This window comes from Cyphomyrmex costatus, unplaced genomic scaffold (assembly GCF_001594065.2).
Source record: "Cyphomyrmex costatus isolate MS0001 unplaced genomic scaffold, Ccosl1.0 scaffold474, whole genome shotgun sequence".
Taxonomy (NCBI): Eukaryota; Metazoa; Arthropoda; class Insecta; order Hymenoptera; family Formicidae; genus Cyphomyrmex; species Cyphomyrmex costatus.
Genome location: NW_017279009.1, coordinates 2514296 through 2539300, shown reverse-complemented (window position 1 = coordinate 2539300; position 25005 = coordinate 2514296). Strand labels below are relative to the sequence as shown.

Here is a 25005-nt window from a genome sequence, read left to right as displayed (position 1 = left end):
TGTTTTTTTTTTTTTTTTTTTTATATTTATAATCTCAGACTTCGAAATTTATTAACTTTTCGGAAAATGAGCCAATTAGAGCGAAAAATATAATAAATGTATACAACATTATTTTTGCTAATTATAAAATATTATGTAAAGTATGTGTATGCATGAGTTAGATAATATATTTTAATAGAATAACTATATAATCAAATATATTAAATATATAATATTTTTATTAAATGGTTTTTTATTACATATAAAAAATGTACGCAAACTAAGTAATGTGTTTTAAGAGACGTTTGTCCTTCTTGTTTATTCAGTGTTACGGTTTGACAAGTTAGAAATCGATTGTGACGTATTTTTTGTTACGATTGATCCGTAGCGACTCCGGTTCTGGAAGCGTTCGGTAACGCGAAGACGAAGCGCAACAATAACAGCTCACGCTTCGGCAAGTTTATGGAGGTGCATTTCGATGCCAAGTGTCAGGTGGTCGGCGGATACATCTCCCACTACTTGCTGGAGAAGTCCAGGGTGTGCCTGCAGAGCCCGGACGAGCGGAACTATCATGTGTTCTACATGATGTGCGCTGGTGCATCGGCTGATTTGCGCGCAAAATTAGGGATTACCAAGCCGGATGACTTTCATTATCTGAGGAACGGCTGCACTCAATATTTTTGCAACGCAAGATCGGAGAAACGATTGAACGAGGCGCAGAAGAGTCGCGAGCAAACGCAAAAGGGTAGCCTCCACGATCCTATTTTGGATGATGTTGAAGGGTTTAATGCCATCGATCAGGTACACTATTGAAACTTTTTTCAAAGACATAATTTTTTCCAGCGGCAGATAAATCATATGATTTCAAACAGTTGAAAGACTCTCTATGCTATTCTTCTCTTATTCTTATGTAATTAATGCCTATGATAACAACACTTACAATTAAACTTTAGTTACATATATATTAAAAAATAATGATATTATATCGTACTCATTCATAATCAACTTAATATTATAATATCTCCTTTTTACTTTCTTTGCACTTATACATACATATGTATTGTATGCATTCAATTAGCCACTTTAAAATTGAAAGTAATTAAATTAAAATTGAATCGATATATGTATATATTGTGATACTGTCTTCTCTTATTTATTTTCGATGTCAAACGATCATGTTAAACGTTTATATTTTTATTTTATACACTTGGCGTGTCGCGACGTTACCCCGTCGCTTGATTCTCATTTGTTAGTACATTTTTTAAATTGCTTATATATACATTTGCGCTAATATTTTCTTTATTATTTTTATAATATTAAAGGCATTTACCCGACTCGGTTTGACGGATGCCGAACGCATGGAGATCTACACGATGGTGGCTGCGGTACTACATCTCGGTAACATTATGTTCGAGGACAATCCGGAGGATACGAAAGGCGGTTGTAGAATAACTGCTGACTCGGGAAAAGCGGTAACGATATCCGCAAAGTTACTGGGGGTGGATCCCGAAGAGCTGCGACAAGCTCTAGTCTCGAAAGTGATGCAAACCAGTCGGGGTGGTATCAAAGGAACCGTCATCATGTGAGATACACAAAGATTTCAAATAATATCCTGCTTTTTATTTTTTCGATTCAAATATCTTTTGAATTTTTTATTGCAATGCGGTTTTTTTTTATTACTCTTACTGATTTGTCTAATTGCAACAGGGTGCCTCTGAAAGTTTACGAAGCCCATAACGCTAGGGACGCTCTGGGCAAGGCTGTTTATAGTAAATTGTTCGATCACATTGTCGCGCGGATTAACAAGAGCATACCTTTCAAGGCTTCAAGTTACTACATCGGCGTGCTGGACATTGCAGGATTTGGTAAGAAAAATGTTCTTATAATCAGTGAACATTTTACATAAAAGCGAATACAATAGCAACAATTTTTTTTTTCGTACGTAGAATACTTCAAAGTCAACAGTTTTGAGCAGTTTTGCATAAATTACTGCAACGAGAAACTTCAGCAGTTCTTCAACGAGCGGATCCTGAAGTACGAGCAGGAGCTTTACGCCCGAGAGTCCTTAAACGTTCCAAAAATCTCTTACGTGGATAATCAGGATTGTATCGGTGCGTGAAATTAAAATAATAAAGCGCAGAATCAAAAATTTTAGCATTTATTCCTTAAAATGAAACAAATTGTGTAATTATCAATTAATGAATTATGTAGATTATCTAATTATGTTTCATATAAAGATAATTTAGAAGATGCTATATCGTTTTTACTCAAACGAATGTTTTCACAAATTTTCTTAAGATAACATTTCGTGGATAAAATGATAAATAGTATTTCCGCTTATAGATTTTGAAAATAAATCGCGTGTCACGCCAACTTTCAGATTTAATTGAATCGAAGAATACGGGTATCTTCTTCCTGCTGGACGAGGAGTCGAAACTGCCGACTCACAGTTTCGCGCATTTCACCAACGAGGTTCACCGCGCGTGGAATGATCACTTCCGCATCACTTTACCACGAACGTCACGATTGAAGGCTCATCGAGAATTACGAGACGATGAGGGCTTCGTGATTCGCCATTACGCCGGCGGTGTCTGCTATCAAACGGTAAAGAAATTGCCCACAAAATAACATAGTAATAAAATCGTAAATGCAGTTTTCAAAGATACTCCTGATTTTTTAGACTCATTTTGAAACTTTACATCCAGAAGAATTTTTCTAAAAAAATATATATGCAATTGTGAGTTTATATTTTGTTTCTACAGAATCAGTTCATTGAAAAAAACAACGATGCGCTGCACGCCTCCCTGGAAGGGCTTATTCAGGAAAGTGGGAACAAATTCCTCAGGACGCAGTTTGCCAATCATTCGTTGCAAAAAGGAAAACTCACCTTTATCAGTGTCGGCAGTAAATTCAAAACGCAGCTTGGCGAACTTATGGACAAGTTAAAGAGCAATGTAAAAATACAAATTTTTTAATTTACACTTTGCCCTATCTTTTTTGTTTACAATGTCTATTTGAATTTTGTCAGGGGACAAACTTTATAAGATGCATCAAGCCAAATAGCGATATGGTGGCGCATCAATTCGACGGCAACAGCATTATGAATCAACTACGCTGTTCGGGAATGACGTCGGTTCTGGAATTGATGGAGCACGGATATCCTAGTCGGGTGCCTTTCCACGAACTCTATAATATGTACAAGTCCTTCTTGCCGCCGGAACTCGCCAAGCTCGATCCCAGATTCTTTTGCGAGGCACTGCTGCACAGTCTAAAGCTGAACCAGAAAGACTTCAAGTTCGGTATCACCCGAGTTTTCTTCAAACCGGGCAAGTTCGCGGAATTCGACCGGATTATGAAGTCCGATCCGGAGAATCTGCGCAAGCTAGTCGCCAACGTGAAGAAGTGGTTGCTGAAGTCGCGCTGGAACAAGCTGCAGTTCTGTGCATTGTCGGTGATCAAGCTGAAGAACAAGATCATCTATCGACAACAGCACCTGATAGTGTTACAGAAAACGGCAAGGATGTACATCGCAAAGAAACAGCATCGACCACGTTTCCGCGGTATTATGAAAATCAAGAATCTACGGAAGCAGTTGACACGAATGGAGGAGACGGCGAATCAGTTGAAGAATCGGGAGAGATCGACGCAAGATATGAAGAGGCTCGATGACGATCTAGAGGCAGCTATACGTAAAATCAAGAACAATCCGAGAATTGCACCGACAGAGATCGACGGTCTTTACACATCTCTGGTAAATCAAGTGAATAAGCAAATGGCCGCTCTTCAAGACATGGTAAAGCAACAGAAAGTCGCTGAGGAACAGGCAAGACTAAGGAAGATTCAACAGGAGCTCGAACTAGAGAAGAAACGAAAGGAGGAGGAGGAACGCAGGAAGAGGGAAGAAGAAGAGAACAGGAGGAAAAAACTCGATATGGAAGCCAGAAGGAAGATCGAAGAAGAACAGAGGAGAAAACAGGAGGAGGAGGATCAAAAGACCGCGGCTGCTCTTCAGGTTCGTTGAGTTTCTGTGCGATTATATCAATTTATAAACAAGTAAATTTTAGTTTAAAAATCTAAATTGTTATAAACAAGGTATTTATATATTTTTATTTTGTGTGCTTATAAATACATATTTTTTAATTCAAGAAATAATAAATATTAAAAATTATATGTTTATATTTACCGAAAAATTGACAAATTGTCTGACAGTTTTTATAAATAATTATTAATATATGTGTGCTCTATTTCTGTATTATTTAAAGACTCAATTAGAGAAAGAAGCTATGGAAGAGAGTCGATATCGAGAATTATTGGAGCAAGAAAGAAGAGATCACGAATTGGCGGTCAGGCTTGCTCAAGAATCGAATGGACAAGTTGAGGATTCTCCGCCGCCTATACGAAGGTAAAATCTTATTTATTAATTAATTAATTGACACGAACAGAAATATAAACGAATTCTAAATTATGAAATTATTAAAATTACGATTCAGTTGTAATTTGAAATTTAATTGTATTTCATCGATATATTGATCGATATATAATTTTAAACACGGTTAAAATATGAGAAAAATCAAGAACGTTGTTAAAACAGAAATAAGATGTTATTTTGTTGTTTAAATTGACGCAGTGGCTCCGATGTACGAGCACCTATGAACAACAACAGGCTAATCAGGTACCGTATAATTTTTCGGGTTTCTCGTGCTAAAGACTAACTGCTAATGAGATTCCTTTTTTCGAATGAATTAATAATCCTCATCACACACGCAGTGATCCACACTCATTTTTCATCGACCGATCCTTCGATAACACTTATTCCGCGAATAAATCATTTCCTGTCAAAGAAAGTAATTTCTTGAAGAATCTGTCAAAGAAAATTAATGATTCCATGTACATTTCTAGGCATACTATTAATCGTGGGATTTATTTTAACACTTTCAGATTTTTGTGTAGATTTTTTTTACTCACACTGAACCGCACGATGCACTAATTTCAGCTTGCATTAACTTTCTTGTTGACTAATGCCAACGAATATATCATATGCCTTAATGCACGGTATATTCCAGTGTTAAAGTGCTGTGTTACGGAATGTTATAAAACCGTGATTACGTAATATTTTTTATGAGTATGTGTTCTTGGCGTAGATCGGAGCAGGTACGTAACCAACAGGCGGCTATGAGCAACAAGAAGTACGATTTGTCTAAGTGGAAGTACTCTGAGCTGCGAGATGCAATCAATACGTCCTGCGACATCGAGTTACTTGAAGTACGTATACATGCATATCGGTTACATAACCGTAACTTTTTTTTTATTTAAAATTACTTATTCCAGGCTTGTCGTCATGAGTTTCATCGCAGACTGAAAGTTTATCACGCTTGGAAGGCGAGAAACCGCAGGAGAACCATTATGGACGAAAATGAGAGAGCGCCAAAGTCCATTATGGAAGAAGGTAAATGATCACAATCACTGCAAATTAATAATAATAAAGTAGTGTTAATTGTAATTAAATTAATAAATGGCTCTTTGAATAATCTATAATTATTGAAAAAATTTTGTTGAAAATGTATATATTGATATATTATATATATAATCTTTTAAAATTAGCATTTAAAATCCTCCTTTTGCACCATAGGTTCTTAGACATCTATTGCCAAAAATAGAATATTAAAGCAGTTTTATAAAAATCTTGCAAAAAAAATAATCAAATGGTCAATTCAACAGTGTGAAATTATAAGAGTTTTATAAAGTAGATTTTATGTTACACTTCTTAATAAATTAATTAACAATAGACTAATAGGTGATGACTGAAAAATATCTATCGCCATCTGTGATCTGAAAACAATAATTTTAAATCGATATATCGTTTTCCAGCTGCGAAAACACCAAGAACGCCTTTGAAGCAACAGATAGTTGAGTCGTCTCAGAGATATTTTCGAATTCCTTTCGTTCGTTCCTCTGCGGCCGGGCAACAGGACAACACGCATGGTGGAGGCAAAAGAGGATGGTGGTACGCGCACTTTGACGGTCAATATGTGGCACGGCAAATGGAGCTTCATCCCGATAAACCGCCTATACTCCTCGTGGCAGGTAAAATCTCATAACGCTTTTATTTTTATGTATTTGTTATGTTAATGCGACGAACACTCTGCATTGCAAATATAATGCTTTGAATAGTGTATTTTCCGAAAGGCAATGAGTAACAATTAATTCAGATAAAAACGATTAATCTCTTCCATTGACTAAGTATATGTTTATAATGTTAACTTTATTCTTTTTTTTTATTTCATTTTTCTCACGACTAATTATTTTTAAATATGCTCATGAATAATTTTTTTAGAATACCATATTTTATACTATCTGACATTCGAATTTTCATTTTATTATCTCAAAGCACGAAGAATACGAACTGATATACTGTCAAATTTTATAGGATAACGAATTTTGTATTAATAATATATTTGTATTAAATTGTAATTTTGAGAATTGTAACATTGAAAATGACCCGACCGGAGTCGAAACGTCTGTTAATTTGTAGCTACATGTTTTAATATTAAAGTTTTAATTTTAGTATATTATTGGCTCTTTGCCCTTTATTATTTTAATTAATTAATCTTTTTATTCATAATATAATAAATGAAATATATGAAATAAAAAGTGTAAAATCTAGGAATTATTTTTTTATTTATATTTATTCACATGATACTAATGCGGTTATCGATATTTTTGTAACTTCACAATGTCTTTGACAGAAATGCCCTTGCCAGATTTGTATGAGATATTACTTTATACACATATTCATTGTGTTATGTTAATTTTCATTTCAAAGAATTATTTTTTGTTTGTTAGGCATTGACGATATGCAAATGTGCGAGTTAAGTCTAGATGAGACTGGATTAACGAGGAAACGCGGTGCCGAGGTTCTAGAACATGAATTCAATCGTGAGTGGGAAAAATATGGCGGTAAACCATATATAGCGCCGTGCGATCGCAAGAAGTGAAGAAATTCGCGACGCAGCTATGGGAGAATTATACTTCTGCGTTACGTCGCGCAAAGAAAGAAACGCCGCATAAATTAGCGCGGAAATTTGTTATCTTTACGTATCTTACGTAGGTCCGATGAATACATCGGCGATTCTGTGCCTTGCGAGATGTGCCTTGTACATTACAGCACAGGCGATACATTTGTATCGTAAATTACATTTTACGTCATATAGTTACGTAAGTCGAAGAACTCCTTCATCGATATATTATCGTAAACTAAAATTCCTATTTTTTTTAAATCTAGCTTTTAACGATTCTAGCAGTTGTTGACTTATCAGTATTCTATATAATTTTATACTAAATAATTGGAGAGAATTATATAATAACTTTAAAAAATATGCGCGATATGTAATTGCAACTTACTTTTTTTCGCAATAAAGTTTCGCAATTTTGAAGCATTCTCTATTTATAAACAAGAGCAGAAGTAGATAAGATATATCGTGGTTCCTTACATTAAGCTCATGCATTGTTAGCATATATTTTTGCAAGCTATAAAAATAATCTTGATTAAACAATTTGATAAAAATAATTTTGATGTAATAACAAGTTTACGTTATTAATGATGATATTTAGTACATAAGTCGTTTGGAATAAAAATAATAATAAAGAATATACGAAAAAAACGGACAAAAAATAATTTATACTATCAGTTATACTGTACAAACTGAATAATTATCAACAAAGTAATATATGTCGAATTAAATTTTGCAAAGATTTAATGCTGAGTAGTATCTATTAAAAGCGGTAGTGATCTCATCCAGATGATTTATTAGAATTCTCACGTATTGTTACACACATATTATAATTACACATAGTGATATTAATAAATATTTATACAAACTTATTATTAATAAATCTTTAGAGAGTAGAGAGCATACACATTTTATTTCGAAACTTCATATTTTCAGATTTGTATGCGGATTTTTCAGATTTATACAGATTTGTGTTTATTTTTTCAGAATATTGCTAGTATTATTGCTAGTATTAAAGATTCTCCCTATTTGTGTCTTTACAAAAATACAACTTCCAACTTAGTATAATTTATTTACAAAAAATTTTAAGGCATCTACTAATCGCTTATTGATACTGATGGTGGTACCCAGCCACCAAACGCTATCTCTAATTCTTTTGCAACCGCCAGGCAGAGACGGTCTTGATAAGGCGCTGCTATGACCTATAAGTTTATATACGTATTAACAAGAAATGAAATATCTTATTATGATTTCATGCATATGCATTTTAGATTTTTCCATTGCAAGAGGCAGAAAGAAAACTCTGTTATTTAAACTGAATTAATTAATTGAAATTTACCTGAACGCCTATGGGCATCCCCTCGTGATTAAGTCCCATCGGAACGTGCATCGCGGGAAAACCGAAAATATTGAATATCCCACAGTTCGAAACGGATATCATTTCGAATATCACAAGCTCCGGAAGAAATTGCTTTCGGAAGGTCGGGTAAATAAGTATACCGTTGTCTCCCAATAGATCCTATAGGACAGATGAAAGATGAAAGCGGAAGTGTATAGAAAACTGTTAACGCGCAGAATTGACTCATACTGCAGACACGATAATTGTATTAGACTTCCAGAATACTAACCAGCAGTTTTTGTCGAATCTCCTCTGCATGTTTCGTGTAATGCGATATCTCTGAATCCGTGAATGGAAAATGTGTCTCAAACGGTATAGTGAAGAATATCAGCTGTTTTGTATGTTGCGACAGATTAAATAGAGCTTTCACCATTTCAATGTTTGCATTCTTATGGTTCTGCGACAATAATAAATCGATAACAAAATTGAAGCATATATATATATATATATACCTTTTATATCTATAGTTGTATATCTAATGTAACTGTATATAATAATTTATATTTTATTTCTCCGATATTTAAATTCTAATAATAATATTTATGCATCTCTCGCAACATTGATAAATTAAGTGACGTATCCCGCTTCTGAAGCAACATTGCGACAATCCTGCATTAGGAGGCTGCAATATCTCTATCGTAATATCTCACAGTGAAATATGTCTACATTTTTTCAGTGCGATATGAAAAGGGCACGTACGTGATGTGACTTTCACGTACGGAAAATTAGCTAAAGTCATTAAAATCTTCCTTATATTCCTATTGTGTAACTCTTAAAGATATCAACGATATCATATTACATTGTCTTTACGTGGATTTTATATATGGTAAAGAAACTACGCAATGACAATAGAATAGTACTGACCCTATCATTAGGAGTTACAAATCCTATTCTACAATATATATTTTGCTTTTTACTATTTTTCATATCTCGTCTTTTTGCTTCTTATTCAGTTTTTTGTTTTCTATCGTCCGATATCAAAAGTTAACGAAAAAAGGAAGAAACAAGAAATATACGTAGCAAAAAACACATTATGAAACAAACTTAAGTTTAAACTATATAATATAATGATTTTCGTGCATTCTGCATCTTTTATACCTTAGGATTGTTCGCATCTAGCAGCAATTGAGGGGGCTCTTTTATATTCAAGAATCCCGTTAATACAATATCGGTAATTGTCTCTGGCCACTTGATTGGTAACTGTAATGTCAAGTTAACTTACGTTAAATCCTGCGTGCGTACCGATATACCGGCTGCAAACACTGTACCTTCTCAGCACGAATATTATGTCGTGTGAAATAATTAGCAGCTTTCAGAACGCAATTCTCAATTTCCTGTGACATGGGTAATACACCAAACGATTTGTCCAAACTTTGTCGATAGTAGATCTTTATTTGCTTTAGGTCCACCGGCACATCTAAACGCAGGTCGTGATTGCATTTCGATGTCATCACTCTCATGAGCAAACCAAGATCCTCGGCGTACCTAGTCATCGGGCCGAAGGTCATGAACTTATGAAAGTGTTTGTCGTCGGTGTGTGGGAAATGGCCATTAGTCGGAATGATTCCTGTAAAAAAAAAAAAGAGAATATGATTAATATTATAACTACACGAGAGCTACTTTAATTCGTCATTTTATCAGCGAACTTGTAAAATATTTTTCTTTTAGTAATAGGTTTTTTAATCTAAAATAATAAAAAGATTCAAGTCTATCAGTGGATCACAACGGGAATACTGACATATTATAGAAGATTAATTTACCAGATGTGGGTTTGAGCCCGAAAATGCCGTTCAAAAAAGCAGGTATTCTTATGGAACCACACAAGTCTGAGCCAATTCCAATTACGGAACCACCTGCTCCAAGTAATGCACCCTTAAACAAGAATTTATTTAAACATTATTTTCTTTTTATTGAAAGAAATCAATTTGTATCATTTGAAACAGAAATTATATACGTTTTATCTACGTATCTATTATACGGGGTACTGTTGTGATGTGTTTTAATTCGCAAATTTCGAGACAACCTGATCTTATATTAGTTCCAAACGAATGGTATCGCATGATGGTGCATCTAAGTGTTCCGGGAAAGAAAGTGTTCTAAGCGAAAGTCAGTAATGAGTAATAAACAACAACGTATCTTTCGCTCGCGTAAGAATTGGAATCGCGTAGAATTTCGATATTGACCGAAGTTGTGCATTCGAAACCGCGGTAAAACATAGTGTCAATAATATTAATTTAATTGCTAATTGACTAATTATACAGAAAGTATCACACAAAAATATGTTTTCTATTTTTATAACACTTTGTGTTATTTTTTTTTTCGCTCTATCACTCTTCTACTTCATATGGACAATAAATTTTTCTTCAAAAATTTTAAACAATTCTCATATCTTTAATAATTAGAGCTGAATTACCTCTCCACCGGACGATCCACCAGCCGAATATCTAGTGTCATAAGGATTGTAGGTGCGGCCGTACAGTAGATTAGCGCTATCATAACCACTGCTCATCTCAGGCGTGTTGGTGACACACAATGGTATCGCACCGGCATTTCGGAGCATCTCGACAACTGCGGCATCGTAATCCGCCTTTATTCCTTTGCGAGGCAAGGTGCAACCTGTATGACTACAGCCTGCGATCATAGTTAGTCAAACTTTTATTTACTTCATACACAAAAAATTCTTTACAAATCGCGTTCAATGTATTTAATGAAATTGTAATATATGTATATTTGATGTAATTTATACAAGCGTCTTTTCTTTCTGTACATTTTTATATGTACATGTTCTTCGAAATCTTTGAAATGTGAAGATGAAAATGTTGAAGCAACAAATATCAAGGAACTACTCTTACCTTTTACAGCACAACATTCCTTGATAGTAATTGGAACGCCATAAAGCGGCTTTTCTTGTTCTAAAGTTTTAATATCAAATTTGCCGTCTTTCAACTGTTCGTCGTAATTTTTCGCCTCAATTATCGCGTCAGCGAATCGTTCGTCGACAACGGCGTTTAAGAAAGGGTTTACTTCTTTAATACGCGTTATATATTCTTGCACCACTTCGTAGCTCGTAATCTGTTTTTTAAATATATTAAAAAATTGTGTATTTATATTTCTTAACTTTCTTTCTTCTATATGTTATAAAGTATAACAAATTGTAAAAGTCAAATAAAATTTGCAGTAATCACATGGCACGTAAGCAACGTAAGCACAAAACGACAAAAACTATAGCTAAAACTGTATACAGGGAGATTCTTTGTTATAGAAATATAGTAAATGTCTTACCTCTCTTTCTCTGATCTTTTTAGCGAGTTTCGTGGCACTCAACTTATATATGGAACGAGTTATGGGTGGTATACTCGGTGGTTTCTTGCGAAGAAACAACAAGATCGGACGAAATACATCATATATAACGTTTAGGATACTGAACACTATACGTATTTTCCACAACATTGTCTGTAAAGTACGCAGCATTCATTTAATGTGTCAATTGATATTAATTTGACAAACAGTTAAATTCAGCTCAACCGAGTTTTTACTGATTAAGAATTTAAGAAATGCCTGTGTACGCGTTCCAATATACGTATACATGCACCGATATGTTTGAAAACAATGTGCTAATCAGTAAAACATATAACGGCAGAAATTAGCATTATGTAAGGAGTTTTATAGTCATGGACACATCGCATATCGGCATAGTTAGCGATACTAGTAGGTGGTCTTATTGAATTTCGCATTAAATTTCGCGTCACGGTTCGCCGAGCTTCGGATAAACCATAAGTCTATCGCATGCTCGACGTGCATGGATCATTGAATAACAATGTAACTTCTTTCGCAATGGGTCGCGATTAGGTATTTTGGAGCCAATAACTATATATGTGTACGCGTTTCGCATTTGTAACATAAATAAACAAGTTCGTTGCGTCACTTCCTTCGTTCTAAAGACTCGTCCATGGAATTTTGTTATTTAAATTCATATTAAAGTTATACATATACGTACACACAAAATATTGGCGTAACTTCAGAAATAAATTCAAGACACAAAAGTAATACAAAATTAAGTATATAAACGTTTGTTTTATCTAATCTCTCGTTTCCAAGTTTAAATATAGAACGTGTTCGTTACACTAATTCTCGTTACAAACTAAGCTAGTATGACGGTCTCCAATGTCTTACTGACTATTAATGAAAACAATAATATGTGAAGATGCCGTGTGCTATCTCAGCTATGAGAATTATTGAAAACGTTTCTCAAGCAACGTTTCTCAAGAACAACACATCAACGTTAAAATAATAGTAAAATAAATTATGACTGATTGAAAAAAAGGTTCTTAATAATCATTCTAGAGCTATTTGAAATAATTTTAATATCATAATGATTTTGCGTTCTGCTTAAATTATACGACTTAAATATTGAAAAAAAACAAAATTTTAATAAATATTTGTTTGAATAGTTCTAAATAAATACAATATTTACTAAATGTAAATATATAATTATTCATTTAATACAAAAACCGTTAATTTAATTTAAATGTCATATTTTCGTTGAGTGAAAATTTATTATAAATAAATGTCAGGTTTATATATATATATATATGTGTGTGTGTGTGTGTGTATACGTATATCTTACATTCAATTTTTCGTTGACGTTTTCTCGCGCCTATCTCTAAGGAGATATCCTTAACGTTTTAACGCGGTAATAAAGTCTTCTCTTTTTCGCTGTTTACGACGATATTTTCTGCGAAGGAAGGAGTGACTAACGCTAGTATAAATTAACAGATGCGACCTGCCCTTTGGTCAAGTATCACTTCAAAATTATCTTGCACGACGTACATTAAAATCTTAAACCCGGAAATATGCGCACAAGAATCTATCTTGTCGAGTATCTAATCTATCGAGTATTTTGAATAATTCAATTCTTTTCGCACGGGGTGGCATGTATGACGATTTCCTCATCACAAACGTAGAAAGAGAGTTTTCGCTCAACGATATTCAGCGCGATCCTCACTCAAGTTGTTTCAACATTTACGACAGAGCCTCACTGCATCGAAAACGCATTTACTCTTATCTAGTGTGAAAATTACTTCAAAAGATTAAATACTCGATTCTTCAGATCACGCAGTCGTCAGCTTTCTCACCTTTCCCTAAGTGGCACGAGGGTTTGTAGATAATGCGTGCTCTTCGCGATTAAGGAAAACGCTTGCTTTCATGTGTAATATAATTTGCATTATAATTTGTTGCAATTAAACTTTATTAGTTCGTTGTAATTAAATCAATTATATTTACCACTTGAAATAAACGGTGTTTCTTGTAAAATAATAAATAATTTTTTAATCGATGGCAGCTTTCAGATACTTTGCACAGAAAGAGACGATACCACCAAAGTAAAATTTCCAATAAACATCATTAAATTATTACGCATTGACGTAATGCAGAGCAAAGAGTGCTTGCTCCGAAATAAAATAAATGTGTTACTAAAGTGTTTGTTAAAAAGTTAAACGGCGCAAAATTAATCACAGCTCGATAGAAGAATGCCCTGGTAAACATATCACTCAACAAATATAAACGATAATTCTTCTTAAATATATTGATATATATTGATATATTCGATAATTATATCATAATTGTTCAGATTATTCGAAATATCCGAACGAAAATATTTATCTTATCATGTTTTGGAATATTTGCACCAGATACCTAATTTACTTTCTACAGTATATTTTGTACATGGAAAAATATTGAGGTATTTGAAATTATAGCTAGATACATATGAAAATAACCTTTTTCGACCATTAAAATAATGATAGGTTGAACTAGTTGTTAGAATGTCAACTTTTTGCAACGTTTGTCAACGTTTGAACGTTCTACAGCTACACAATTATTTTAACGATTCAATCAAATTATTTTTAGACTTTTCTGTTTGTTTCTTCTGTACAGAGACGAAAGTAATTGATGCTCCTTAATAAGATAAACGATGCGACACATGCATCTTATGATCTCAAGAACGATGATAATCAAACAAGGTTGCTTTTTTTTAAAACATTTTCATAGCGTAACTTGCGGTATAAAAAGAATTTAGTAAAAACGTATTTCACTTATTAATAGAAATGGATGTACACACATCATTATTAAGCTAATAATGTTTCCATGCTCTCAATGTCATTGTCAATAACGTTTTTTAATATATTATTTGCTTCCCGCATATATCTATTATCTATCGTTATCATGCGTCCGTGATAACGTAGATCAAACACAAAACGAAAAATGTAATCTTAAAATATAAAAAAAAATCTTGAAATAAAATTTAAAAAAATTAAAAAAGACGTCTCTTATTTTTTTTTTTACGTGCTTGAGCTTAATTTATAACGCGACGGCAACATCATATCTCGTGGACTTCTAATTTATGACTTAGCTAATCTCATCGTTTTTCTTAGACACAAGTTGTTTCTGAATATTTCCATCCTCTTAAAAGTAAATCACTATTCGCTCGCCGGAAAGATCGCTGTTGTGAAATAAGAAATCGTTTTATTGTATACGTACCGTCAAACTATGTCCAATTCAATATTCAAGCCAATTCCGTTGACTTATTTTTCCTTAGTTTTTAGTCAAACTGACAAGAATACTGAACAAGGATACTGAAAGACGCACAAAAGTGAAAAGTGCCAGATAAAGTGGCAAATACTTTACAGAAGATTTCTTTATTTGGGCATGACGTAAAAGAAAAATATCGCGCACCTGTGAATCTGCAAGAAGTTCCCGTCAAATAATCTGAACAAACTGCTGAACCAGTTTCGATAGTACCCTGTTTGCGTGTACCATCGACGCGCGGCACAGTGGACTGAGTGTAACGATGCCTCGACTTGATATTTCAACAAAAGTCGGTGGGGGAGTCCGAGGGACCTCCAGGGTGCCTTCTGGGGAACTGGTGTTATACTCAATACAGTTGCGTGTGGAGGACGAACGATCAGACGTTAGAAAAACAGATCTGTATGATATATGTATTTAGAATTGCAATCAATTGCTCTCCAATAGTTACACAATCATCACGTTTTCTCTAAACGACTCCGATATTTCATAGTCGATTATTACTAATTCAATAAAGGCTTCTGGATTTAATTGATAGTTTAGGATATTAAATTAATATTTGGATTTACGATTAACATAAAAATTTTTTTTTTTTAAATATATTGTATTTGGATTCTCTCTCTCTCAGAAAAAAAGCGATGTGTTAAATATTATATATATATATATATGTATATTACTTTTTTGTAATATATAATTGTTTTGTGTTTCTTTGAACGTGTATATTATGTAATATACCATGTTCTTGACTATTGTTAAGATATTACAATATTCAAATTAGAATTATTCTTTGTTTTAATTAGAACTTATTTGCAAAACAAATTTAGTTTTTAAATAGAATTCAATACTTATTAGTATGAGATTCTTTGTATAAGAATATAATTATTTTCCCTGTTCTTATTAATAAATTACATAGGTAAGTAAAAGTAAAATAAAATTTATAACTTGATGATATAAATTAAAATTGTAAATTTTGTTTTCTTACTTAGATTTTTAAATGAAAAAGAGGAAGATAGAAATATGTTTTTATCTTATATGCTAAAATATTAAAAATTTATCAAAAATTAAATTCGTTTTAATTGATTGTAATAAAAAATAAGTCCTAATTTGAATATTGATGTGTGTGATCTGGCGACATATTTCAAGTAAAATTTTAATAAAATTCGTTGTATCGATTTCACGCAACGCTGTTAAGCTACAATCAAGTCTGTTGAAGGTAGTAATTTTTTAATTTCCACACGCAATTACATCGCACACACAATAATTATAGTAAAACTAGCGGCTTTTCCTTTCTCCCATAATTGATTCCTATAAAAAATCTTGAAAATTAAGAAATAAATAACATTTATTTATGAATTATATTCCTTTTGCACGCATTCTGCATTTCACCAATCTGTTAAGCCATAAAAAATTGTTAAAATTGAGGAAATTCTCATTTTCTCTCCAGTATATAGAGAAAAAGAGAAAACGTATAAATTTTGCAAAAATTAAAAAAGAACAAGCCGTATATTAATATTTATTAAAACTTAATTTTTTCTTTACTTTTCTGTACATATAATATTATTGTCAATTGTAATTTGTATTAACAATAATCAATCATAATATAAGGGCAAAATAAGAGTCAAAATAAATTAAAATAAAACTGATAACAAATTTACTTATAAAATAAAACTAAATATATTACAATAAATAAGTGATTTACAAAATTATTTGACCTAAAACTAATTTAACTTAAGTGACCAGTTTCGACTCTCTAATTGAATTCTCTAATCGAGTATTTTGTATTATCCACTTTATTACAATAATTCATCTGTTTGTATTGTCTACATAAAAAAAGTTGTAAACATGACGTAACAAACAATAAAAAAACGTGTAAATACAATATTGAAATTTACAAGACATACAACTCTGCTTTATTTATTAATTATTACCGCAGGATACACGAGACGGGCGCCGCGTTGGCGCGAAATCACGGTGAGGGGGAGTTTTTTTGGGGGGGGGGTCATGTTGATTGGCCGAGCGAGTGACCGGGTTCGGCGGAGTGCCGAGAGGGCGCGCTCGCGTGCGCAGCACGCACTCGTGCGGGAGCCAGCGACCGATGGCGACGACCGCCGAGATGTGCCTGCGAAGTTACGCGGAGTCGCCGTACCGTCCTTAGGTCCGCTTCTCGTGTCCCCCTCGCGCTCTGTCCCTGTCGATATTCCGTGTGTTTTCCGTCCCCGCGAGCGAGACGCGCGACGACGACACGTCCTACCGTCGTCGTATTCCCGTCGTCGAGTGCGTGTGCTGCGAATCGTCGCGCGTGAATGCGTGTGTTCGTTAGTGTGCTTAGCGGTGTGGTGTGCGCCGTGTCGAAGAAGTGCCGCCGACCAGATCACGGTAGATCATCCGTCTGTACCGAGCGAGGGGAACAGAGATATACGTATATAGGTAAATATCCCAGAATGCGTGCAAAAGAGAATGAGTGTGTGTGTGTGTGTGAAAGAGAGAGAGAGAGAGAGAAAAGGTGGGACGGAAAGATGGAAAAGAAAACAAGACGTGTGTCCGCGTTGCAGCTCACGGCGAATCGCCGCGAGTACGGGAGAGTTGACACCTCCGCGAGAGCATGGATCCACGGCTACACCGCCAGTCGTCGTCGTCGTCCCCGAGTCGCCAAGAATTCGTGCTGTCGTTCCGGCGTCGTCAGTAAACACCGACGGATATACAGAGTGAGTCATTGCTCTTTTGCTTTCGTCTGTTTCGCTGCTGCTTTCTTCCCTCCTTCGCCGCTTCCGTCCTCTCCGTTTCTCCTTCGTTCCCCGCTTCTCGTGACCGCGCCGCTTCTCGGTTTGTGACTTGCCGCTCGCAATTTCTCTCGGTGCCGATAGCTGACCCTGACCTCTGCGTAACAACCGAGAAAGCACCCGAGGCACATTCGATCCTTACGAGAAAAAGGACCCTCTCTCCGTTTCGCGGCGTCGGAATCATTACTTACGTTTGACGTTTCGTCCCCGGCGTAGTTCCGATAAATTTTTCTGTCCCGGAGGTAAGGGTGAAAGAAAGGGAAAACTACACTTTGAGTCTTGAGACGCGATGGCGTTAAACTCTGTTTACGTTCGTTTGTCGAGTCTCTTTGAGAATCCGAGGGATGTTATTTGGGTTTTTTAATCTCTCGAGTTCATTGTAGTGTAAATTCCTCGCGAACGTTCCAGCATCTGGACACCGTGTTAGCCCTTTACTCTCGTCTTTCGCTTTTTTTACTGTCATCCTTTCATACAGCGACATTTTTTTCGTGCGAGAGAGATGTTCAAAAGACTTTTAGAGAATATCCGGCGATATTAATTTTTTTTAAATATGTTCCGATAATTAAAATCTATAATGAATGATAAACATATTACGCGAAAAAAATATATATATTAAAATGTTGGTAGATCGAAGTAAAAATAATCGTGTTAATTCAATGATTTATTTTAATGAAATTAATGTATATAATATTTTATTAAAGTATGATGTATTTGTTTGATTGATATTGTTATTGAAAATGAACAAGATTATTTTTAATTAGATTACTGTCGGCTAATGCTGTTACATGCGGTTTTTTTTACGTAGAAATATAAAAATATTTTGAGAACCTTTTCGATGACTTTCTCATAAGTCTGTATTAAAGTAACTCGCGTTTAAAACATCATTATTTTACCGCTCTCCGTCCTGCTTCTTAAAGTGCATACTCTACTTTCGATAAATTAAATTGTCAATCAAGGAAACGTCGACTGCATTTAGCAACGAAAAAGAAAAGTCATTTTGCAATTGCTGCAAAATTCAATTTCAATCATATTAAAGAATCTTGCGATAGTCGTAAAGCTGTTTTTTTTTCTGCCGTAATCTTTATTTTGTTATTTATAGTTCAAAAGTTATAGATACAGATAAGTAGGATCATTTCATTGCTGAGAAAATTGATAACTCAATTTACTTCCTTTTAAGACGATTTATCGTTAACGAAGAACAGTTTCTTGATAACAATCTTAAAATATACTTACAAATTTTTGAAAAACTCATTATTATGCGCTCAAAACAAGAATTGCTTTAAAATTATAAAATCGTTTCGATAAGATTCTTTAATATTTAAACTTTTTTTATATCCGAAGTTAAAAAAAATGACATGTACTATCGTCATTGCGAACGAAATGCTGTTGTCTTTGAAAACTTGGTTCGTTATAAAAGTGGGCTACGCCAAGTTCGCAAACGCATAAACGAGCCGAGCGAACGCGTGTGTCGGCGATACGGATGCAGCCGTGCGTTTTCTCGTGCCGCGGTGGTTTTCTGCGGTCGGTGCTTTCGTTTCGACTGGTCGCGGTGCTTTTTCTTCGGCCCGCTCCTTGCTCGCCGCGTCCGTCGTGCCGCACTGTCGATGGTCTCCTACTCGTGCCTCGTATACCGGGTGTCCCATTAGTCACGAACTTGAAAGAGAATTTTTCGGCTTAGAACAGAACCTGCGTAGAACGTGTGTGTATCCGACTGCGCTGTGTTGACGTAAAGAAAAGAGAGAGAGAGAGAGAGAAAAAATGAACAGCGTAACGAAGAGTCGGGCATTTAACGTGCTATTGACATTTTGAGATCCGACCGTTTGGGACTTTGATCTATGCCGACTCTATCGGACTCTCATCCCCGCGCTTCTCACCATAGAAATCTTCAAAGCATACCCCATATCGTTGTCCTCTGACGGACAGTGCACTTGTATTTCCGGAAGCAACACGCGTTGACATTTAGCGAAGAAAGCGCGCGCGGCACAGCTACGCGACAAAAGCGACGTTGACGTTGACGTCGACGTCGTGCTGCGCCGAGGGCACAAGGCAAGGATAATGATATTACGGCTTAAAGAGACGGCTTAACCTAACCGTTAGTTTATTGGCGTGAAGGAGTCGCGGAGCGTGTCTACATCAAAGCGGCCGCTTCTGAGCTCCACTTTGCCCTGCCCCACTCGTCGCCACCACCACCGCTACCGCCGCCGCTGCTGCTGCCATCGCCGTCGCCGTCGTTGCCGTCATCATCATCGTCGTCGTCGTCGTCTCCTCCGGCCATCACTACCACCACTGAAGCCTCTCACTCCGCTTCACCGAACCACGCTATATGTAAGCGGCACCCTCGACGAAGCACGCTGCCCGTGTAGCTGTGTCTATCTATTAACACCTATTAACATCTGAAACGGGACACGCAACTGGCGCAGCCATCGGTCCAGCATTCAGCGAGCCGCGTATCTCGCGGCGACTTATATACGGATGACGACGACACGCGATTTTCGCGATGACGCAGTCATTTTGTCGAAGGATCGCGAATTATCAGATGAATTCGAGCGAAAACGTTTGCAATCATTTGTGAAAATTAAGTTTATACTTAGGAGGATCCTAAAGTACGAGCTGAACTACTCTTCGACGATGTCGATAAACTTGATCACTGCGCTTAATTAGAATCATGTATATATTATTATTTATTAGGTCTATCTCCGTTCGTTCACGAGACAAAAAACTGACCACTTATACGGGGACACCCTATATATTTGGGCGCTGAAAAGAGAAAAGGCAAAGATGCAAAAATGGCAAAGCAACACGTCAGTACCTATGTGTAACGTGTTGCAAAAAATTACTTCATAAATTCACCCGTCGAAGAGGAAGTACCGATAGACTTTGAAATAACTTAAAATCATCGACGACCACCGATCGATCAACGGAATTCGTAAGAAACAGCGCGAGGATCAGGGTTCAAAATCGAAGAGCTCCGAGAATTCTCGGCGCGCGAGGTATCCGGCTTTGTGAAACGCCGCGACGATTACTATTTAGCCGAGCCGTTCTCCCCGCGGGGCTTTTGCCTCCTCCTGTCCTCTTTTATTTACTCCCGCGGCGGCGGCGGCGGAATAGCCGGCTGGTAATAGATAACACACGGGGAAATCTGCCGCGGTGGATCACGCGACCGGAAGAGACGCGTGGCCACCCTCCGTGAAGGCGCCGGGCTGCGCGGGGAGAGGAGAGGAAGAGGTACGGCACGCACGACGATGCACGGTTTGGGAATCCCCCGGAGCACGACACCGCTGAAGCGTCGACAAAGTAGCTGCTGCTGTAGCCCGCGGCGGAGCGCGGGGGGGGGGGGCGGGCGGGAGGGGTGGAGGAGGAAGAGAATTCCTCCCCATTTCGATATCAAAGACTCTCCAGCGAGAACCGCTAAAACGATGCTCTTTGACATCACAAAGCTTTCGGAGTATCCCTCCCCTTCCCCTCTCAACCTTTCTCTTTGCCCGCGGTGTGTCGCCCACACTCTTTCTCTCCACTTTTCTCGAGTCCGTTTCTTGTTTGCCGCAAACGCGCCCGGCCGCCAAAGAAAGTGACTTACGTCGTATATACACTCGGTGCCGTCAATGTCGTCGTCGTCTATAGGCAATATTTTCTCACTGAAATCGCACCGCGCGCTGGTAAAAGGAGAATCTCTTTTAAAGTGTCGCGGCTCTTCGACCTCATGAGATACCGCCTTTCCTTTAATCTACTCTCACGCACGAGTGCGTGTATGTGTGACGTTTCTTTTTAGCGACAAAGACGTCGCGCCCTCGGTTGAAGACTTTGACAGAAATCTGTTCTTCTCCACCTATACAAATACATATCATTTCTGCTGTATTTTCCGAGAGAAATTATCTTATTATCTTAAACAACTAATATATTTTATTTTATTATCTTAACCTTTCTGTTCGTGCTTGCACTGAAAAGGTATTAAATTTTAATAAATATTCGTTTGGATAGTGTTGTAAGTATTTACTCTAAATGTAAACACATGTATTTATTTGATAAAAAAAATCATTAATTTGATTTAACTATCATTTTTTATTCAACAATTATTTATTTACTGCAAGTGTTTACTATTTCAGTGGGAGTATCGGATTTTTAACGGTAAAAATGGTTTTTGTGCAAATTTTATTACGCCTCAAAAAACCCATGTTTTGAACAATAAAGAACAGTTTTTTGTACAGACTTTATTTTGTTTTCACTTTTACATTTTTAGCGGGAACCTTCTGAGATACGAGTATGGTAAAAAATAAAAAATATTTAAGTCAATTCAAAATTATTTAAATCTGAATTTCTTTATTCATTTTTGCGTTAAAATATTTTTTTCTAGCTTCTTTTTCGTTTAAGGGTGTACAATATTAATTTTTGCAAATATGTAATATTTTTGCCTTAAGTAAACTGTACACGTATATGAAAGTTGCGTAATACATTCTTGATATTAAAAAAATATGTATTCACAGAAGGGTTGACGTTTTCAGCCGTCGCGTTACGTGATGGTTATCGCATTGCTTCTAACGTAAACCGGAAGTATCGGCTGCTCTCTGCGACCGGAAGTATCGAATGCTCTCTCTGACGTGATATCATCTGTCTCGTTTGCGATAATTGCCACTGTATCGCCAGCCAGTTTCTCTCTGTTGTTCTCCGTTTGTCCGTTTCTCCTCGGCTGCTCCCCCCTCCAGGTTTCTCGTGCCACTTCAGCTTCCTCGGTGTGTCGCTTCATCGTCGTCTGCCGTTCCAACCGCTTTGATTCGCGTATCTGTCGCAAAGCTAACCGCCGAGCGACGCTAATCGCCCGGTGAATTCGAAGTGTGCTCTCATTCGAGTGCCCTCGCTTTCGGACGAACGGGCGCTATGCTCCTTCTTTCGAAAGTGCCGCGTCGACGAGGGGATCACCGATAAAGGCACAATGAAACACAAGGGTGTCCCGCAGCTTTGAAAGGATACCTCAACGTCGACTACCCGATTCGGCTAATTCATTCTGAACAGATATGCGTAGTCCTTTTGTCCAACTTTGCACAATCGTGCTAATTTTAGACAAAAAACCAAACTGCCACCTGTCTGGAAAGTATTTGTTTTTTTTTTTTTTTTTTTGAAGCGGAAAAACGTTTCTTAGAAATCGTTTTCCTTTTATGTCATTCTGAGAGTCTTCATGAAATTGTCTATAATGATCATAATTATTCGCAATTATTCACAATTTCTACATGATATAGGAGATGACATATTGCTTGAAGTGCGTATGGAAACTCAACTTTGTCTCAAGCATTGCCAATAATTGAATATGTCGTGTTATTATAGAGTATATTACAGTCTAATGCTATTACTAGCGGGTATCATTATCCTTACTTTGTAACAGCTGTATCTGTACCATCTTCTGCATACTGTTAATTTGCATAATTATATATCGTTAATCTGTAAATTCATGCACCTTAAAATTATTAATCATTTGTGGATTATAATTAACCCTTTATCTGCAATCGTATTAAGTTAATTAAAAAATCCCCGAGAGAGAAAAAAGTATAGTTCATTCTAACAATAAGTAAAAAAAAGTTTTGAAGCGCATATTCTTGTATAAAGCATAATAGGCCTTCTACAATAAGCCATTATCTAAGTTTTAAGTATTAAGTCATAAGAAATTGACCATTCACAGTCGATTATTCTTCTCACATTCGATTGTGATTGGTAAATTTCTTATGATTTAACACTTAAAACTTAAATAATGGCTTATTGCAGAATGACAAAGCAAATCAATCAGTCTTTTATTTTATGGAAAAGAAGGAATTCGATTGTTTCATTTATGCAAGACTCTGTGTTCTTAGTAAAATCGTAAGTATATCGATCATGATGGAGTATCCAAAAACAGAAGTCTGAAGGCTCGTTTACATAGAAATCGTAGAGGATCATGGAATCTTAAGTCGTAGAAAGCTGACCAATTGTAGTCAAATATAAAGAGAATACTCGACTAGAATTGGTCAATTTCCTACGATTTAAGACTCTATGATCGTCTACGATTTCTATGTAGATAATGTATCGTACGATATAAAAAGTCTTTCACATCTCTGTTCTGTAGCCAATCGGATATTGACAATTTTATCGTACGCTACATGAAATACTAGACTCACAATTAGATCGCTTTTGATTGTAATTTGATATGCTTACAGCTTTACGATTATGATTAAATGTTTTTTTCGTGCGGCCTCTTAAAGATCAACAGTTAATATTTTATTTTATGTTGGCTCGATTACATTACAGATACGCATAGATAGGTTCGCAAAGCACGAACGCGACCTGGATGAAACGCAAAAAGCGGCACGTAAATTTTTCAACCGCTATACCGGAAACGACGGTCGACGGAGACTATTGCCTCCTTATTCGACTGACTGAATCTTTTAACATCAGTAAGAGGCAAATCTCGTCCCGCTTAATCCCGTGTAAAAGTTTCGGCGCTGGATTTCACCGGTGATCTGCCCTCGGTCTCTCTTTCTCTCGAACAGTCGGTCGAAATCGATCAAACGGCAAAACTCGGAAAGAGCTATGCATTTTTCATCCGACGTAAAAGAAAACGCTCGTAAAACTCAGCGAGATTCTCCGGCCGTAATCCGCAAGTGCCGTTTCTACATTTTCCTGTCTCTCTCGGCACAGCGAGATCTTAAGCTATACAGTTTCGTAACGATTCCTTGCCGTGTGCCTCTTTTTAATCCCACTGTGCAACGTAAACGTTATGGTTTTCAGAGTTTAGCCGTGGAATTGTTAAAAAAAAGGAAGAGTAATCGCTTGCATCATGACTTTTGTACTTGATATAATTTTCGATCCCAGTTCAGAGCACGGATTTATCCCGCGTCTCTCTCTCTCTTAGCTGAAGAGAGGATCTCGCTCGCTCGAGCAAGTCTCGCAGTATTCTCCTGTCGTCCCCCGGGCTCCCTCGGCCACGACGGCGATCCCGTTAACGAACGACGCCATTAAGGGCGCATTAACATATAATTTTCCGTGAGAAATTATAGGCGACTCAACGCCGGGTTGCTTTGCACGGTGTTTATTACGCGTGTCCGCCGTATCGCGCGGCGCGAGAGCGAGCGGGCCCAGGACGAGAAAAAGAGAAGGATAAAGCAAAAGAGAGAGAAAGAGAGAGAGAGAGAGAGCAAAGCAGGAGCGCCGCACCGGCGTCCGGAGTCGATTGGCGGTGGCGAAGGAGAGATCGTGATGTGGCTGACGCGGTGGGGGAGGAGGGGTGGAGGGG

The 25005-nt window shown here is 36.5% G+C and overlaps 3 protein-coding genes across 4 annotated transcripts in view; 2 read left to right on the top strand and 1 right to left on the bottom strand.

The window, feature by feature from the left end:
* jar (Myosin heavy chain 95F jaguar) overlaps nt 1-7305 on the top strand; it is a 17456-nt gene extending 10151 nt beyond the window's left edge. Inside the window, exons 6-18 of the mRNA XM_018544876.1 lie at nt 368-780; nt 1302-1561; nt 1687-1844; nt 1926-2090; nt 2360-2583; nt 2742-2933; nt 3008-3991; nt 4242-4381; nt 4607-4651; nt 5121-5241; nt 5308-5425; nt 5848-6063; nt 6823-7305. Coding sequence (XP_018400378.1) covers nt 368-780; nt 1302-1561; nt 1687-1844; nt 1926-2090; nt 2360-2583; nt 2742-2933; nt 3008-3991; nt 4242-4381; nt 4607-4651; nt 5121-5241; nt 5308-5425; nt 5848-6063; nt 6823-6974 — 3188 coding nt within the window. The 3' untranslated portion in view covers nt 6975-7305. The remainder of the gene's footprint in view (nt 1-367; nt 781-1301; nt 1562-1686; nt 1845-1925; nt 2091-2359; nt 2584-2741; nt 2934-3007; nt 3992-4241; nt 4382-4606; nt 4652-5120; nt 5242-5307; nt 5426-5847; nt 6064-6822) is intronic.
* Nucleotides 7306-7938: 633 nt separating this feature from the next.
* LOC108777970 (fatty-acid amide hydrolase 2) lies at nt 7939-15205 on the bottom strand. 2 transcript variants are annotated; one of them, XM_018544999.1, is made up of 11 exons: nt 15121-15205; nt 14926-15020; nt 11671-11841; nt 11241-11460; nt 10802-11019; nt 10149-10260; nt 9657-9955; nt 9487-9588; nt 8618-8785; nt 8329-8508; nt 8087-8191 (listed from the first exon to the last, which is right to left on the bottom strand). In XM_018544999.1, the coding sequence occupies exons 3-11, from the start codon at nt 11836-11838 to the stop codon at nt 8087-8089; spliced, it is 1572 nt and encodes a 523-aa protein (XP_018400501.1). In that variant the 5' UTR covers nt 11839-11841; nt 14926-15020; nt 15121-15205. The 2 variants fall into 2 exon arrangements, with proteins under 2 accessions (XP_018400500.1, XP_018400501.1); XM_018544998.1 differs by lacking the exons at nt 14926-15020; nt 15121-15205 and having other exon boundaries at nt 7939-8191; nt 11671-11918.
* A 2112-nt stretch (nt 15206-17317) lies between these two features.
* The window catches only part of Axn (protein axin), a 27708-nt gene continuing 20020 nt past the window's right edge, over nt 17318-25005 (top strand). Inside the window, exons 1-2 of the mRNA XM_018544936.1 lie at nt 17318-17397; nt 17523-17675. The gene's annotated coding sequence lies outside the window, so the exon portion shown is untranslated. The remainder of the gene's footprint in view (nt 17398-17522; nt 17676-25005) is intronic.

Excerpts from the sequence above, each read along its gene's own strand:
- LOC108777970 (XM_018544998.1), bottom strand. The coding sequence starts at position 11,859 with ATGCTGCGTACTTTACAGACAATGTTGTGGAAAATACGTATAGTGTTC. Across the intron at positions 11,020-11,240 it reads GGAATGTTGTGCTGTAAAAG|GCTGTAGTCATACAGGTTGC; the intron begins GTAAGAGTAGTT and ends CTATGATCGCAG. Across the intron at positions 10,261-10,801 it reads GTGGATCGTCCGGTGGAGAG|GGTGCATTACTTGGAGCAGG; the intron begins GTAATTCAGCTC and ends TTCTTGTTTAAG.